General features: G+C 36.1%; 1 protein-coding gene across 1 annotated transcript; it reads left to right on the top strand.

The window, feature by feature from the left end:
- Window positions 1-158: 158 nt before the first annotated feature.
- On the top strand, window positions 159-12815 carry rab5ab (RAB5A, member RAS oncogene family, b). The gene is made up of 6 exons (XM_051866222.1): window positions 159-251; window positions 2272-2501; window positions 6767-6918; window positions 7353-7475; window positions 7656-7749; window positions 9050-12815. The coding sequence occupies exons 2-6, from the start codon at window positions 2336-2338 to the stop codon at window positions 9163-9165; spliced, it is 651 nt and encodes a 216-aa protein (XP_051722182.1). The 5' UTR covers window positions 159-251; window positions 2272-2335; the 3' UTR covers window positions 9166-12815.
- Window positions 12816-12906: the final 91 nt, after the last annotated feature.

The following is a 12906-nucleotide window of genomic DNA, read 5'->3' as shown; positions in this document are numbered from 1 at the left end:
ACTTTTCAAAAGTTAAATTATTATAGATCATTATCCAGAACAACCAAAATTTTATTTAAAAAATAATAATAACATAATTAAATTTTAAAAAGCTTTATGCAAAATTATAACCCATTACGAAAATAAAAATATTTGTGCCTTGTTGTGATTGGCTGATTTCTCTCCAATGCGTCTGACGTCAGATCCAGTCATCCGATCCGTCATCATCAGTTTTGATGCGAAAGGGGAAGTTGGGAGGAACCGAGAGGAAGGTACGAGTCTTTGGGCTTTAAACATTTGTACTGTTATAATACTTTGAGTGTTTCGGGCTTTGTTTTTGACATAAACCACACAGTTGTGCAGTTCTTTCTGCTTTTCTGGCTTTTTAACAGTTTATTTATAAGATGTCACGCTCAGCGTTGTGTGTACGCGCAGAGCGCGCGGCCTGTTTTTCTCTTAGCATTAGCACCTTTAGCTTTCGGGAACCATTTGAACCTGGAGCATCTAAGAAACTGACAAACCCGATAAAGTACAGCTGAGAAAGTCGGAACACGATTGTCATTGAGCTGTTTTCACGTGTGTATTAGAGAGAAAGAAAGAGAGAGAATTACAATATCATTAGCACAGTTAGCATCACAAGCTAACAGGCAGCTCGAGCTTCATGTCATGACACTAAATACATTTTCCATTTAAATAATTCAGTGATTTTATTTTATTATTCCTCTGAAATTTAAGTTACTTACTGACTTGTACAGTAAACACAGTATTAGCCGATTAAAATCTGCTGCGTTTGTTTTGAGGAGTCAGGTGATGGTACAGGTCAAACAAGTCATGTTTTATCAAAAATGTTTCCTTTAATCTGAACATCTATCAAATCTAACGTTCAGTGTATATAAATGGCGATTTGTCGTCGTTTTTAAGTTAAAAGTGTTTGGAAGCAATCACAAGTGCGGTCTGATCATGACAGATCTGTGTTTTGCACTGTCACTGTGTCTCATGCTTTCTATATTACATAAGATATAAACAGGGTTAAATGTAAATAGATAAAGCCTAGTATATGAAGTAGACATTGGGAGTTAGTTAACCAGCGAGGCAAAGGGACTTGGTCTGTGTTTGAATAGCATATTATCATATTTTCCATACACATTATGCATGCACATAATACCCGAATCACTTACTATATTTTCGCATTTTACTATTTTTCGTACTTTACATTACTATGGAAAACACCTGAAGAGTATGCAGCAAAAATTTAAACCTTGTACTTCATGTTACTTTGGTGCATAGGCTCAAAAAGTCAAATTAGAGGAATAAGAAGAAGGAAAAAGAAAACACTGGGATGCTGATGATCTAAAGCGAAAGTGTTTTGTTTGCTTTTTTGCCTCCTAACAAATAATCCTAATTTTTTTTCTATGGATATTGTTTTTTAAGGCTTTTTCTTTCCTTACATTACTACAAAAAAAAATAGTTGGCAGTAAACAGTGCTATGAAAGCCGATTTCCACCACAAAAAAAAACAAAAAACATTGAGACAAAAAGTTTAGAGTATGACATAGTTGAGACTTTTTATCTTAAAATCTTTACTTTTTTGGCATAATTATGTATTTTTATCTTGAAGCATGATTTAGTTTCTTATGTGATGGATGATCATATACCATATTCAGTATGTAGTAAGCTTGTATGTCATTCCCAGCATGGCTTTGGTTTTGTTTGGAGACTGTTTAAGGACACAAGACTGGCGTCACTGGGTTTTGGGGTCAAATCACAATGGATGTTTAAGGCTTAACAAGAGTGGCAGTTCCTGAACAATGTCTGCCGTCCATCATTTAGTCATGTGACCGCATTGGAATGGATGTAATTAACGGCATGACGACCTACACAATAGATGTTCTTTCTATATCAGCATTACATAAACTTATTACCATTATCTCGTATATTACAGGGGGCTCAGTCCTGCTCCTGAAGATCTGGGTCTCAGCTTATAGGATGCAAGCATATTTGTTTCACAACTCACCTTTTTTGAACAATCCCAAAGCCCTAAGCAGATGTGCCTTGTTTTTAGTTATTTCAGAATATGGAAAATGGCGTATTGTTACTTATCGTCCACCAGTGTTATCCTCAGGATGTAGCTGGTTAACCAAGTAAACCACATTTGAAAAACAAGAGCCGGCTTTACTGCAGTGTTTAGTTCCCGTCCTGCTCAAACCTCAGGCTGCACCTCTGATATATTGCATTACTTAACAGTGTTGTGAATTGAGGAGTGATACAAGATTATTAATGTTTGTTCCCGCAGATCTGGGAGTGACCGTTTGAGAAGCAGCTCTTGACTTCAGTACAGGAGATTGGGGCTTAGGGTCATGGCAGGAAGAGGTGGAGCAACGAGACCTAACGGGCCGAACGGCGGCAACAAAATCTGTCAATTCAAACTAGTGCTCTTGGGAGAGTCTGCTGTGGGGAAGTCAAGTCTAGTCCTTCGCTTTGTAAAAGGACAGTTTCACGAGTTTCAGGAAAGCACAATAGGAGGTAAGACTTTATTTCTGTGTATAATAACTAATATCTGATGTGATGTTAATGCACTTGTGGATGAACAGTATGACTAAAATCTTATATTACGGCAGGGGTCTTCAAGTAGTTTCATTCGAGGGCCGGATTATCAAATCAAAAAGTTGTGTTAATTAATAAAATTAATACAATTTAAGCCTAATTAATTAATAAAATAATTAGGCTTAAATGAAAATATTCTCACTGTGAGACCACTGTCCAGTGATATTATGATATGTAATATAAGCCTATAAAAAAATGCCTAAACACAGGTAAAAACTACAAAGACATGAATTATATATTCCCCTACCCACCTAATAAATATATTGCAATATAAATGGCTATAACATAGTTTAAATATAAATATTCCACATTTCCACAAACCATGGTAATTTACTACAGTTCATTCATGGTAAATGTTTGTAAGGGTGGTGATTTTGGGATTCAAAGTCTTCTATCTTCATTCATGGCACATTTCTCCTGTTTTCCTCATCAGTCTTGTTGGGAATGTTGAGGCTGTTTAATCCGATTTAAAACTAGTTTAATCATCGAGTGATTTGTAGTTTGTAACCGAGAGGTGTGTGTCGAATTGAAACGCTTCTCACTAGATGTCGCAACGCAGTTTAATAATGGTGACCGGGAATAAACGCAGCTCCTTTAAGCTTTCATTTCATTATCCACCGGGCCGTGCCGTAGTTCAAAGTAAAGTAGTGAAACACATGAAAACAGCGCTATTTGTTCTGTATTTGTGGTTACTGACCTAGAAACAACTTCAGATGATCCAGTGACAGAGCGGTCCGAACGAATCCAACTCGTTTCAGATCATTATGAAAGCCCGTTTGGCCAATTTACGGAAAAGAAAGACTCAAGACAAAAGAATTCACGAATGATGGGATTTCACTGGTTCCGTCGACAGAAATAGGGGACACACATAATAACTGCTGAAATGTGCCGGATGTGGCCCACGGGCCACCAGTTGACGAGCCCCGTATTACAGTATACACACTAGGGCTGCCCCTTAATAGTCGATTAATCGTTACTGCACGACATGGAGGCGTAGACGTGATCACTTGCATTTTTCCTGATAACAGCGGAAACAACTTAAAATACATTTTTGATGTACAGATAAGAGTAATACATCATTTGAAACTGTATTTGTGTAAACTCACAATGAATATTGTCTTTTGTAAAATAAAGAAAACAGTCAGTATGTGTTTTTTGCCGTCTTGGTCTCCCTGAACTGGAGCACGTCACAAAAATAAACCGAAACTCAGGGTATAGGCCTGCACGGGTCATAGGCCTGAAGTCGACCAAAATTTTATTGAAAAAAAAAAAAATAAACAAATAAAACTCGTGACTAGGGCTGTCACGATTCCTTGATTAAATTCGAGTACTCTATTTTAAAAAAATCCTCGATTTCAATTTACCAGTGTTGAGTAACGGGCAAAATACCGGAAGTGGCGCATTCCAAGGACGGAAATCCATGAACCACATTATTAGACCGTTTTCTAAGGCTGCACGATGTATTAAAACCATTTAAAATACTACTATCGTTCATACTATAGCATATTGCTATTGCGAATTCACAAAGGCTGCGATTAAATAAAATAAATATATGTCCTGCATGTTTAATGTATATGCACCTTATCTACATGCGTGTAGGTTACGTGCGTCTCAGAGCGGCTCCATTCAACTTCACTGTAAATGCCGCATCTCAAAATCAGTCTCTGCATATGCTGTGAGTTTGGGTTAGTGATCGACCAATATTGATTTTTTAGAACCGATACCGATAATTTTTGTGTTTATGTGCCTGATAACCAATATGCAGAACTGATATTTATTTACTGTTATACTTATTTTTTTGACACGATTACAACACCACTGAACTGAGCAAACCATTTTATTTATAACAATCACTCCCTCCTTGCATAGAAAACAAAACAAATCTTATTTATACACCAATAAATTTTGTTAATTTTAATCTTCATATTACAAAAATAATTTTATTTATAAAAAGCATCATCAGCAACACTAATGTTAACAATAAGCAAAATAAATGTAGAATGTCTGTTTTCAAATGGAGAGAATAAATTAAAGACAGGAGTCATATCAACTTTACAGAAATGTAATACTTCATTTTAAACTACAGTTTTAGTAGATTTAGAAGCTGTTTAATAGGCTAAAGAGTGAAGAATAATTCGCTGGATAATGTTAAATAACTGAATAATATTCTCTGGAATATTGGAATATAACAAACAAAACATCGTATTTTATTGCATTTCTCAACTAGTGTGTTATATCAGAATTATTAATAATGTTTTTGTCGTTCTAGATTATGAAATATCTGATGACAAAGTGCTGTTTATCTATGCATTTACACAGAACTATCGCTCGCTGAGATAATAAATAATTAATTTCTACAGAGTTGTGTTTACTTGTATGTTTATTAGCGAATTAATGGATATATAGTAAATGTTTATATAATTACAGTGTTTTAAACAAGTGAATCTTGTTAAAAGTTACATGCGGTGGCCGTGCATCAACCCGCTGAGTGAACAGCAAAATGGAGATGACTTCACGAGACTAATGATGAGACAACAGAGAGAATTAAATTCAGCGCTTTTATTTCCAACATGTGCTCATTCATGGCTGTATTATTTAATTCATGCAAAGTTACATATTTATTGGGACAGGACTTGACGAATTATCTTATGTGACTCTGTGAGCTTGTCTCTATTTCTTAGAGACAAGCTGCATAAACTAGCTACATTTCAGGCATTTATGTAACACATCTAATTTGTGCATTAATGGCTGTTATGTTAAATAAAGTTTACTAATTACAGCAAAGCAGGTAAGTATAGTTTACCTGTGCACGCCGTTGTCTCGTCTCCCCTCAGATGCGCTATAATGGCGATCCTGCGCGCAATTCTCAAAATCGGTAAATCCGATATTACAAAACCGATATCCGATTATGGTAAAATGCTTAAATATCGGGGAAAATGTCGGTAAATAGATATATCGGTCGATCTCTAGTTTGGGTTGCTTATAAAGTTCATCTGGGAACACAACGTGCGGTATTTCATCAGATTTGTAAGGTGAATCGTTTATAAACCTACTTACGCCAAACACAGGAGAATACATCAATATGTTTCAAAATAAAAGTTTGCATGTTTCGATGTCCACATGTTCTTGTTCAAGAAATTACAGTGGCTATAGCATTTCTATCGTAAAGAAGTGGCCAAATATTAAAGATTAAGTGAACATTTGAATTAAATGTTGTTTGGCCAATAATAAACAAGGATTAGATCTGCTGTAGTGTAACAACAACAATCACTTGGCTGTTGGCACCCTCTGCAGGCATTTGTTATAATACATAATGTACATATATTATGTGTTGTTCTATAAAATGATATGATTACTTGCTTTTGATACTTTATTTGAACCATTATTGCCTTATTGTTATTATATATGTATTTTAAGTCATTTTAAAGGCTATTGTTTGCTAAGGGTTTATTTTTTATCACCACAAAAAATATCAGATTACTCAATCGTCAAAATAATCAACCGATTACTCGATTACCAAAATGATCGTTAGTGACAGCCCTACTCGTGGCAAAGTCATGCAGTCTGTGAGGAACAGATTGTTAACGGTGTGTCCTTGTGGTAATTACAGTATGTCGGGCAGGAAATCCAAATCCAATCATCCATCAACCTCAAATATGGCTTATCATTTGAAACACGTAAGCAATTTTACAACCTAGTTAAATGTGTGCTATTATTAAGTGCATATCCAAGTGTTTGTGTGGAGTGTGGAAGCTGAAGTATAGCGCGCTTACTGCAAGACATGGAGGCGCCGGCGCGATCACTTGCATTTTTTCCTGATAACAGCGAAAACAATTTAAAATACTCTGTCATTTTTGGTCATACAGATCATTCAAAACTGTAAAGGATCTACTTTTATTTGTGTAAACTCACAATAACAAGAAAATGTTGTGCTTTTGTAAAATAAAGAAAACAAACAGGATGCGCTTTCTGCCATCTCGGTCTCTCTGAATTGGAGTGTCACAAAAATGAACTGAAACTCAGTGTAAACTTTCCTCACAGACATGAGAAATATATCTATAGAAAGCTTAAAATGTCTAATTTTAAATGAACCAGCCCTAACACACACAAAATGCCGCCCAGCCGTAATTACAATCAGTTACTAGATGGCAAGATCTGACCTGTCTCTGTCCTCTCTCCACTAGCTGCCTTCTTGACTCAGACAGTATGTTTGGATGACACAACAGTGAAGTTTGAGATCTGGGATACAGCTGGCCAGGAGCGCTACCACAGTCTGGCCCCAATGTATTACAGAGGAGCACAGGCGGCCATAGTGGTGTATGACATTACGAATGAAGTGAGTCCTAACATGCTCTGTTTACTCTGCAGTTTTAACAAGGAATCAATTTTCTACCTCTTTTGAGATTGTACTGTAACTCAACACTTCTTCCCATGTCCAAAAAGAGCATTAATTGAGACTAAGCTGCAAAAATGGTTTGTTCTAAAATCCTTTCAGCAGACCTGCATGTGAACGCAGCAAAGTGGTGTTTCTCATTTCACAGGCAAAAAGTGTTTATGTAGATACAAAAAACATCCCATTTAATTCTACAGGTCGGCGAGAGGATGGAAAATGGTTATGAAAAATGAAATTATCACTTCCATAATAAGTGAACCCGTCGGGGAGAAATTGAATATGTAAAAATGTATGATATGACCCCTTGAAGCATGAATGAGAGCTCTGAATCCAGAAAATGCTTTATAGAAATGCATGTTTTTTTCCTTTCCTTTCAGGAATCATTTGCACGTGCGAAAAACTGGGTGAAAGAGCTTCAAAGACAAGCCAGTCCAAATATTGTAATAGCTTTGGCTGGAAACAAGGCAGACCTTGCCAGCAAGAGAGCGTTGGACTTTCAGGTTCGTGATGTTTGAACAGCCACAGACAAGCGGACGCTTCCTGTTGGCTTTACAAATGAGATGTGGAACTGTTTATAAACAAACAAACAAACAAACATGCCGTGCAGACTGGACTTCCAGATGCTTACAACTGTCTGTTAAGAGACTGAAACCCTGCCTTTTTCTTTTCTTTTTCCACAGGATGCACAGTCATATGCAGATGACAACAGTTTGCTGTTTATGGAAACATCGGCAAAGACTTCAATGAACGTGAACGAGATTTTCATGGCCATTGGTAAGTTATCAACTAGTTTGACTGACTACTTTTTTAGTGTATATATATATATATATATATATATATATATATATAATAGTTATATAACACACACACACACACACTGTTGTTCAAATATTAGAATGATTTCTGAAGGATCATGTGACACTGAAGACTGGAGTAATGATGCTGAAAATTCAGCTTTGATCACAGAAATAAATTACAGTTTATAATATTCACATAGAAAACAGTTATTTTAAATTCTAATAATATTTCAGAAATTTTACTGCATTTTTGATCAAATAAATGCAGCTTTGGCAAGCAGAAGAGACTTCTTTCAAAAACATTAAAAATCTTACCGACCCCAACTTGCTGTTGAGCAGATTCGTAAACACCTCTGATTGGCCATTGTGTTGACACGCTCATCGGATATGTCTGTGATTGGCTTCAATGATCAACGCAGGGCAGCTTTTGAAAGCACACGGAAGTGTTTGAATTTGGAAGCATTTTCAGAACGATTTTTTTCCAGCTGTTGAAAGATAAAACACTGGCAGCCAATCAGAATCCATTCTAATTTAAGGGCTCACGCATTTAAAATGGCGGACGACATTGCAGAGAATTTAATCGCAGAGGTCCAGAAAAAGCCACCACTGTTTGACAAGTCAAACCCCCTTTTCAAGGATACTTTAAAAAAAAAAAATAGATATATGGAAAACAATCTGTCATATCCTCTGAATAAATGGTGAGAAGTATTAACGATGAGATCATTATACCAGACTAGCAAACAGTGTAACAAAGTTACCTCAGATATCCAGTGCTAGTTTTGACAACATTGTCATGCTTCCTTTGAAGTTGCAGTGAAAAAAACTAGGCGTTGGTTAAATTCACTCTTAGATTAGATCGATTACACTAGCTATTCACTCGAAACATAGCATGCTGAGGACATCTGCTGGTTAAAGTGTGTAAATGCAACAAGAACAGCAAAAACATGTTGTACACACTTTGAAACTGCAGCACGTGAGCTTAGCTCAGAATAAACAGACTGTTATCGTTCGCTGGTGTGGACACAAATATAATTATCATTATAGTTATCGTTCTTGGCATGAATGAGCCTTTATGTATTAGACGTTCAGGTCCATGAGCGTGACGTCTGAGGCTGAGACTAGCATGAGCCCTTCAGGGCCTACCCTAAATTTTGTACCCGGGTTCCACTCGTGAAAATGTCACATTTTGAATGTTTTTGAATGCCATTTCATGTTAACTTGCAAACATCATGAAATGTCGCAGCATAATTTTTCCATTGTCTGTCTTTGCACTTTAGCAAAGAAACTACCCAAGAATGAGCCCCAGCCTGCAGGTGCCAACACAGGACGCAACAGAGGTGTGGATCTAACAGAAACGGCACAGCCCACGAAAGGCCCCTGCTGTAGCAACTAAACGCCGACGGTCCTCACCTCCTAACCAACCGCATCACATCTGGACATGGGGCTCCTCCTTCCAAACCTCGCTCCTTGGATTAGCTAAAGACTCTGTATAGCTGGGTTTCTAATACTTTTTTTTTTTTTTTAAGAAAATATATGTAAATCTGCAGTCTACTGGATGCATGTATCACTACAAACGCTAAATACACATTTTAACTTAATTCAGCAGGAGAACAAACCTGGTTGAGAGAGAGAGAGAGAGAGAGAGAGAGTGAAATATTGAGTGTGTTTGTATGTGTTTAGTATAACTGATTACCGTATAACCAGGCCCGGGCGCAATCTGCAGATGTTTTTCTGCAAAAATGGATTTAAAACATGTTAAATGAAGCTATTGTTATTGGTAGCTAATCAAATTAGCTATCATATTTAATAAACCCCATGAATGCATTAAAATTCTGTGGAAATCATCATGCAGATTTCATGTGGGCCTGCTTATGACTCAGTCAGATTGAGAGTTTTAAAACTGCTCATGAAAAACCAGATCCTCCACCTGCTCCATCAGCAGCCGGTGTAAAGTTGGTTGTAGTTTGGATGCAGTAGCTTCTTGTTCTAGTTAAGCATTCCTTAATGCACCTGCTGTGCGCCACATATGGCAGTATTGCCATGATAATAATGAAATATTGCATCCATTACCAGTTTGAGCTCCTATCGAATGAGTTGGAGAATCGATATTGTCTTTGGGGATAAAGAACAAATCAAGGAAGGCAGTCAGTAAAACATCTTCAGCCTGCTGTATGAATTATTAGAGTTGCAGAGGGGTGGAAAATTTCTGGTAAATTTCTGGAAACTTTCCATGGAAAGTTAAGCTGGGGAATTTTGGGAATTTTACAAGTTGGAAACTTAACTAGGATTTATGGGAATTATTTGGAAATTTGAGGTAATTTGGTGCAACTGTATCCTATACAAACATAAATATAAACATTTTGTTTGGTCAAAAAACTAATGAAATTATGGGAATTAATTGGACATTCAGGGTAACCATCATGTACAAATATAAATATAAACGTTTTGTTTGGTCAACATGCATGCAAACTAATACAAATTCTAAAAAAAAATTACATTTTGATTTATTTATTGGAGTAGAACTTTAATCAATTCTTTCATTGAACAACAAAAAGCGTGTTGAATAAAATAAGCATATATTATAAAAAAAATTCCCATTAAAAATGTAATGAATGAAATGCAAGCGTTTTCTCTCAAGTTTTTGCATTTTTCCTCTCAATCCTGAACAGCACTGCAGTAGTGATGCATGTGATTGAGGAATGCGCAGGGTAGTTTGGTACAGGGTATCTGGTTGTTTTAACCAAATTATGCTGCAAGATGTTTTCAACTATATTTAAGTTGCCTGTTAACCTGCAATTTTGTAAATTTCCAGTTTATTGCCATTAATTCCCATATATTCCGGTTAATTCCCATATATTCCCATTAATTCCCATGGAAAGTTTCCAACTTTAAAAATTCCAACTTTAAGAATTTTGCAACCCTAATTATTATTAATTGGGACTGTATTCTCATCTCTGTGTTATGCTTATAAACTTAATGTCAGGCCCATATTGAAACTGTGCACTTGCATTTTCTGAGGAATCTGTTGAATTCTGAGGATTTGATTTGAACATGTTAATGTGTTCAGTGGACTACAGGCTTGTAGCTGAGCACATGATAAACTAATAAGTATTTAATTAAAAAAACAAAAACATGCAAGGGGAAATTAACTCTTTCCTCGCCAGCTTTTTTTAAAAAGTTGCCAGCCATTTTTTATTTTCATAGCCCCCAGAATATTTTGTTTTTTGAATATCTGAACATACAATATAACAAAAGAAAGACAGAACAGAGCCCCTACTTTTACTCTAGCTATTCTGTTTTGTTTTTTTATCAACACTTTAATGTGGGTAAGTTTCATAAAATAGCAACATTTTGAACAAAAAGCTGAGAAAATCGCGTTTTTGTCAAAGACTTCGTCCGGATCGGAATCAGAACGTTTATCAAAACAGATCGAGATTGAGTCCATCAACACCCTAAAGCTTCACAGTCGCTTCCTCTTCATAGGTTCGACATTCAGTAGAGTTGCAAAATTCCAGGAATTAACGGGAATAAGCAGGGAATTTTAATAAACGCTGTTCTTTTTTAACTTTTTATTCATCAATGAATCCTGAAAAAAGTATAACAAGTTCCCAAAAAAATATTAAGCAGCACAACTGTTTCCAACATTGATAATTTAGTATCAAATCAGCATATTAGAATGATTTCTAAAGGGTCATGTGACACTGAAATAAATAACACATGCATAACAATTGCTGCAATAAAAATCTATTTATTTTACATATGTACTAGATTAGAATTAATTGGATGCAAAACAGAAATAACATACTCATGTTATGACCAAAAAAAAAAACCATGAAAAAAAATACATGATACATTTTATAGAAATTTATATAAATTTTCCAATTAATTCCCTTAAATTCCTGTTAAGTTTTCAAATTTGAATATTTCCAAAATTTCCCAGGTTAAGTTCCCGTGGAAAGTTTTTACCGGAAACTTTCTGCCGCTTTGCAACCCTAGTAACGTTAGACAGTTTCGATTTATATGTCGTTTAATGTTTGATGAACTCGATAGATTACATGTGCTAAGCAATGCTTTTATCGCTGCTTCTTCTTCGCCTGTGTTTTGATCTGGAGATTCTCTTTCAGAATATCGCCCCCTACCGTATAACACAGAAAACATGGATTGCCGGAAAAACTCATCAATGGCGTGGAAAGAGTTAATGTGTAAAATTGTGTTGCCATTTATATTCTGTGCAAATTTCATGTGGGCCTGAAAATGATCAATTAAAAACAAAAAAGAAAGAAAAATATAACTTCAGCATCTCGAACATGTCCAGGAATCTTTCCCTGCAGTTTTTGTTGTAATCTTACAGGTAGTCATGAGCAAACTGTCATCGCCGCCTGATTACGTCAGTGATGCAGTGCAGTTTTGTGTCGTCATATGTACTCTGAGGACTAAAGGCGTGTGTTTGCAGGCAAATTTAAATGATATGTGCCGTCGAACAAGACATTAAAGACTGTGTGAGGGCCTTTGATTCAAAACATGACTTTCTTTAAATGTTTCATGGGCAGAAAGAAACACATTATTTAGATTTGCCTGCCATGACGGACAGTAATTTGCACACTGTACAGCCTCCCATAAATCCTACTACCAGTCTGATGTTTCTTTTCACAGAGAATCATGTTTAAATGGTGGTCTTTTTAAATGTATGTAGTGTTATTAACAAATGAACTTGACATTTAGTCAGTGGTCTGTCTTGTACCTTCTCTCAAAATGCTCAATGTTTTTATTTCTAAGAACCTATTGAATTGCACAATTTTGAGTTGCGTTTTTTTTTTTACTAGTTATAAAATTGTGGCTGCCTGTCGTATCCAAAACAATTTCATCATGGACTACAGTGGACTTTCTAACACTCCTGAAGTACCACAGGTAGCTGCGGTCGGTGAACTAACTGGCAGACGTTCAGTAATTCAGCAGTGTAATGCATTAACACTGAGAGACTGATCGATTTTTAATGTCCAGGTACTAGTACATTTCCAATAAAGGGGGTGAATTGTATACATACATGCTGTGAATGTTCTAGTTCTGTACATGTCTGTTACATGCATTTGGAATATAAATGCCGTGTGCAGGAATAGGGATTTAATGCTAGACA

The sequence above is a fragment of the Ctenopharyngodon idella genome, chromosome 16 (assembly GCF_019924925.1).
Source record: "Ctenopharyngodon idella isolate HZGC_01 chromosome 16, HZGC01, whole genome shotgun sequence".
Classification (NCBI taxonomy): domain Eukaryota; kingdom Metazoa; phylum Chordata; class Actinopteri; order Cypriniformes; family Xenocyprididae; genus Ctenopharyngodon; species Ctenopharyngodon idella.
This window is presented reverse-complemented; position numbering and strand designations above follow the sequence as displayed.

What these genes read in the sequence shown, in the direction of transcription:
- rab5ab (XM_051866222.1), top strand. Translation starts at nt 2,336, where the DNA reads ATGGCAGGAAGAGGTGGAGCAACGAGACCTAACGGGCCGAACGGCGGC. An exon ending in TCAGGAAAGCACAATAGGAG is followed by an intron (nt 2,502 to 6,766) that starts GTAAGACTTTAT and finishes TCTCTCCACTAG; the next exon opens with CTGCCTTCTTGACTCAGACA. An exon ending in TGTATGACATTACGAATGAA is followed by an intron (nt 6,919 to 7,352) that starts GTGAGTCCTAAC and finishes CTTTCCTTTCAG; the next exon opens with GAATCATTTGCACGTGCGAA.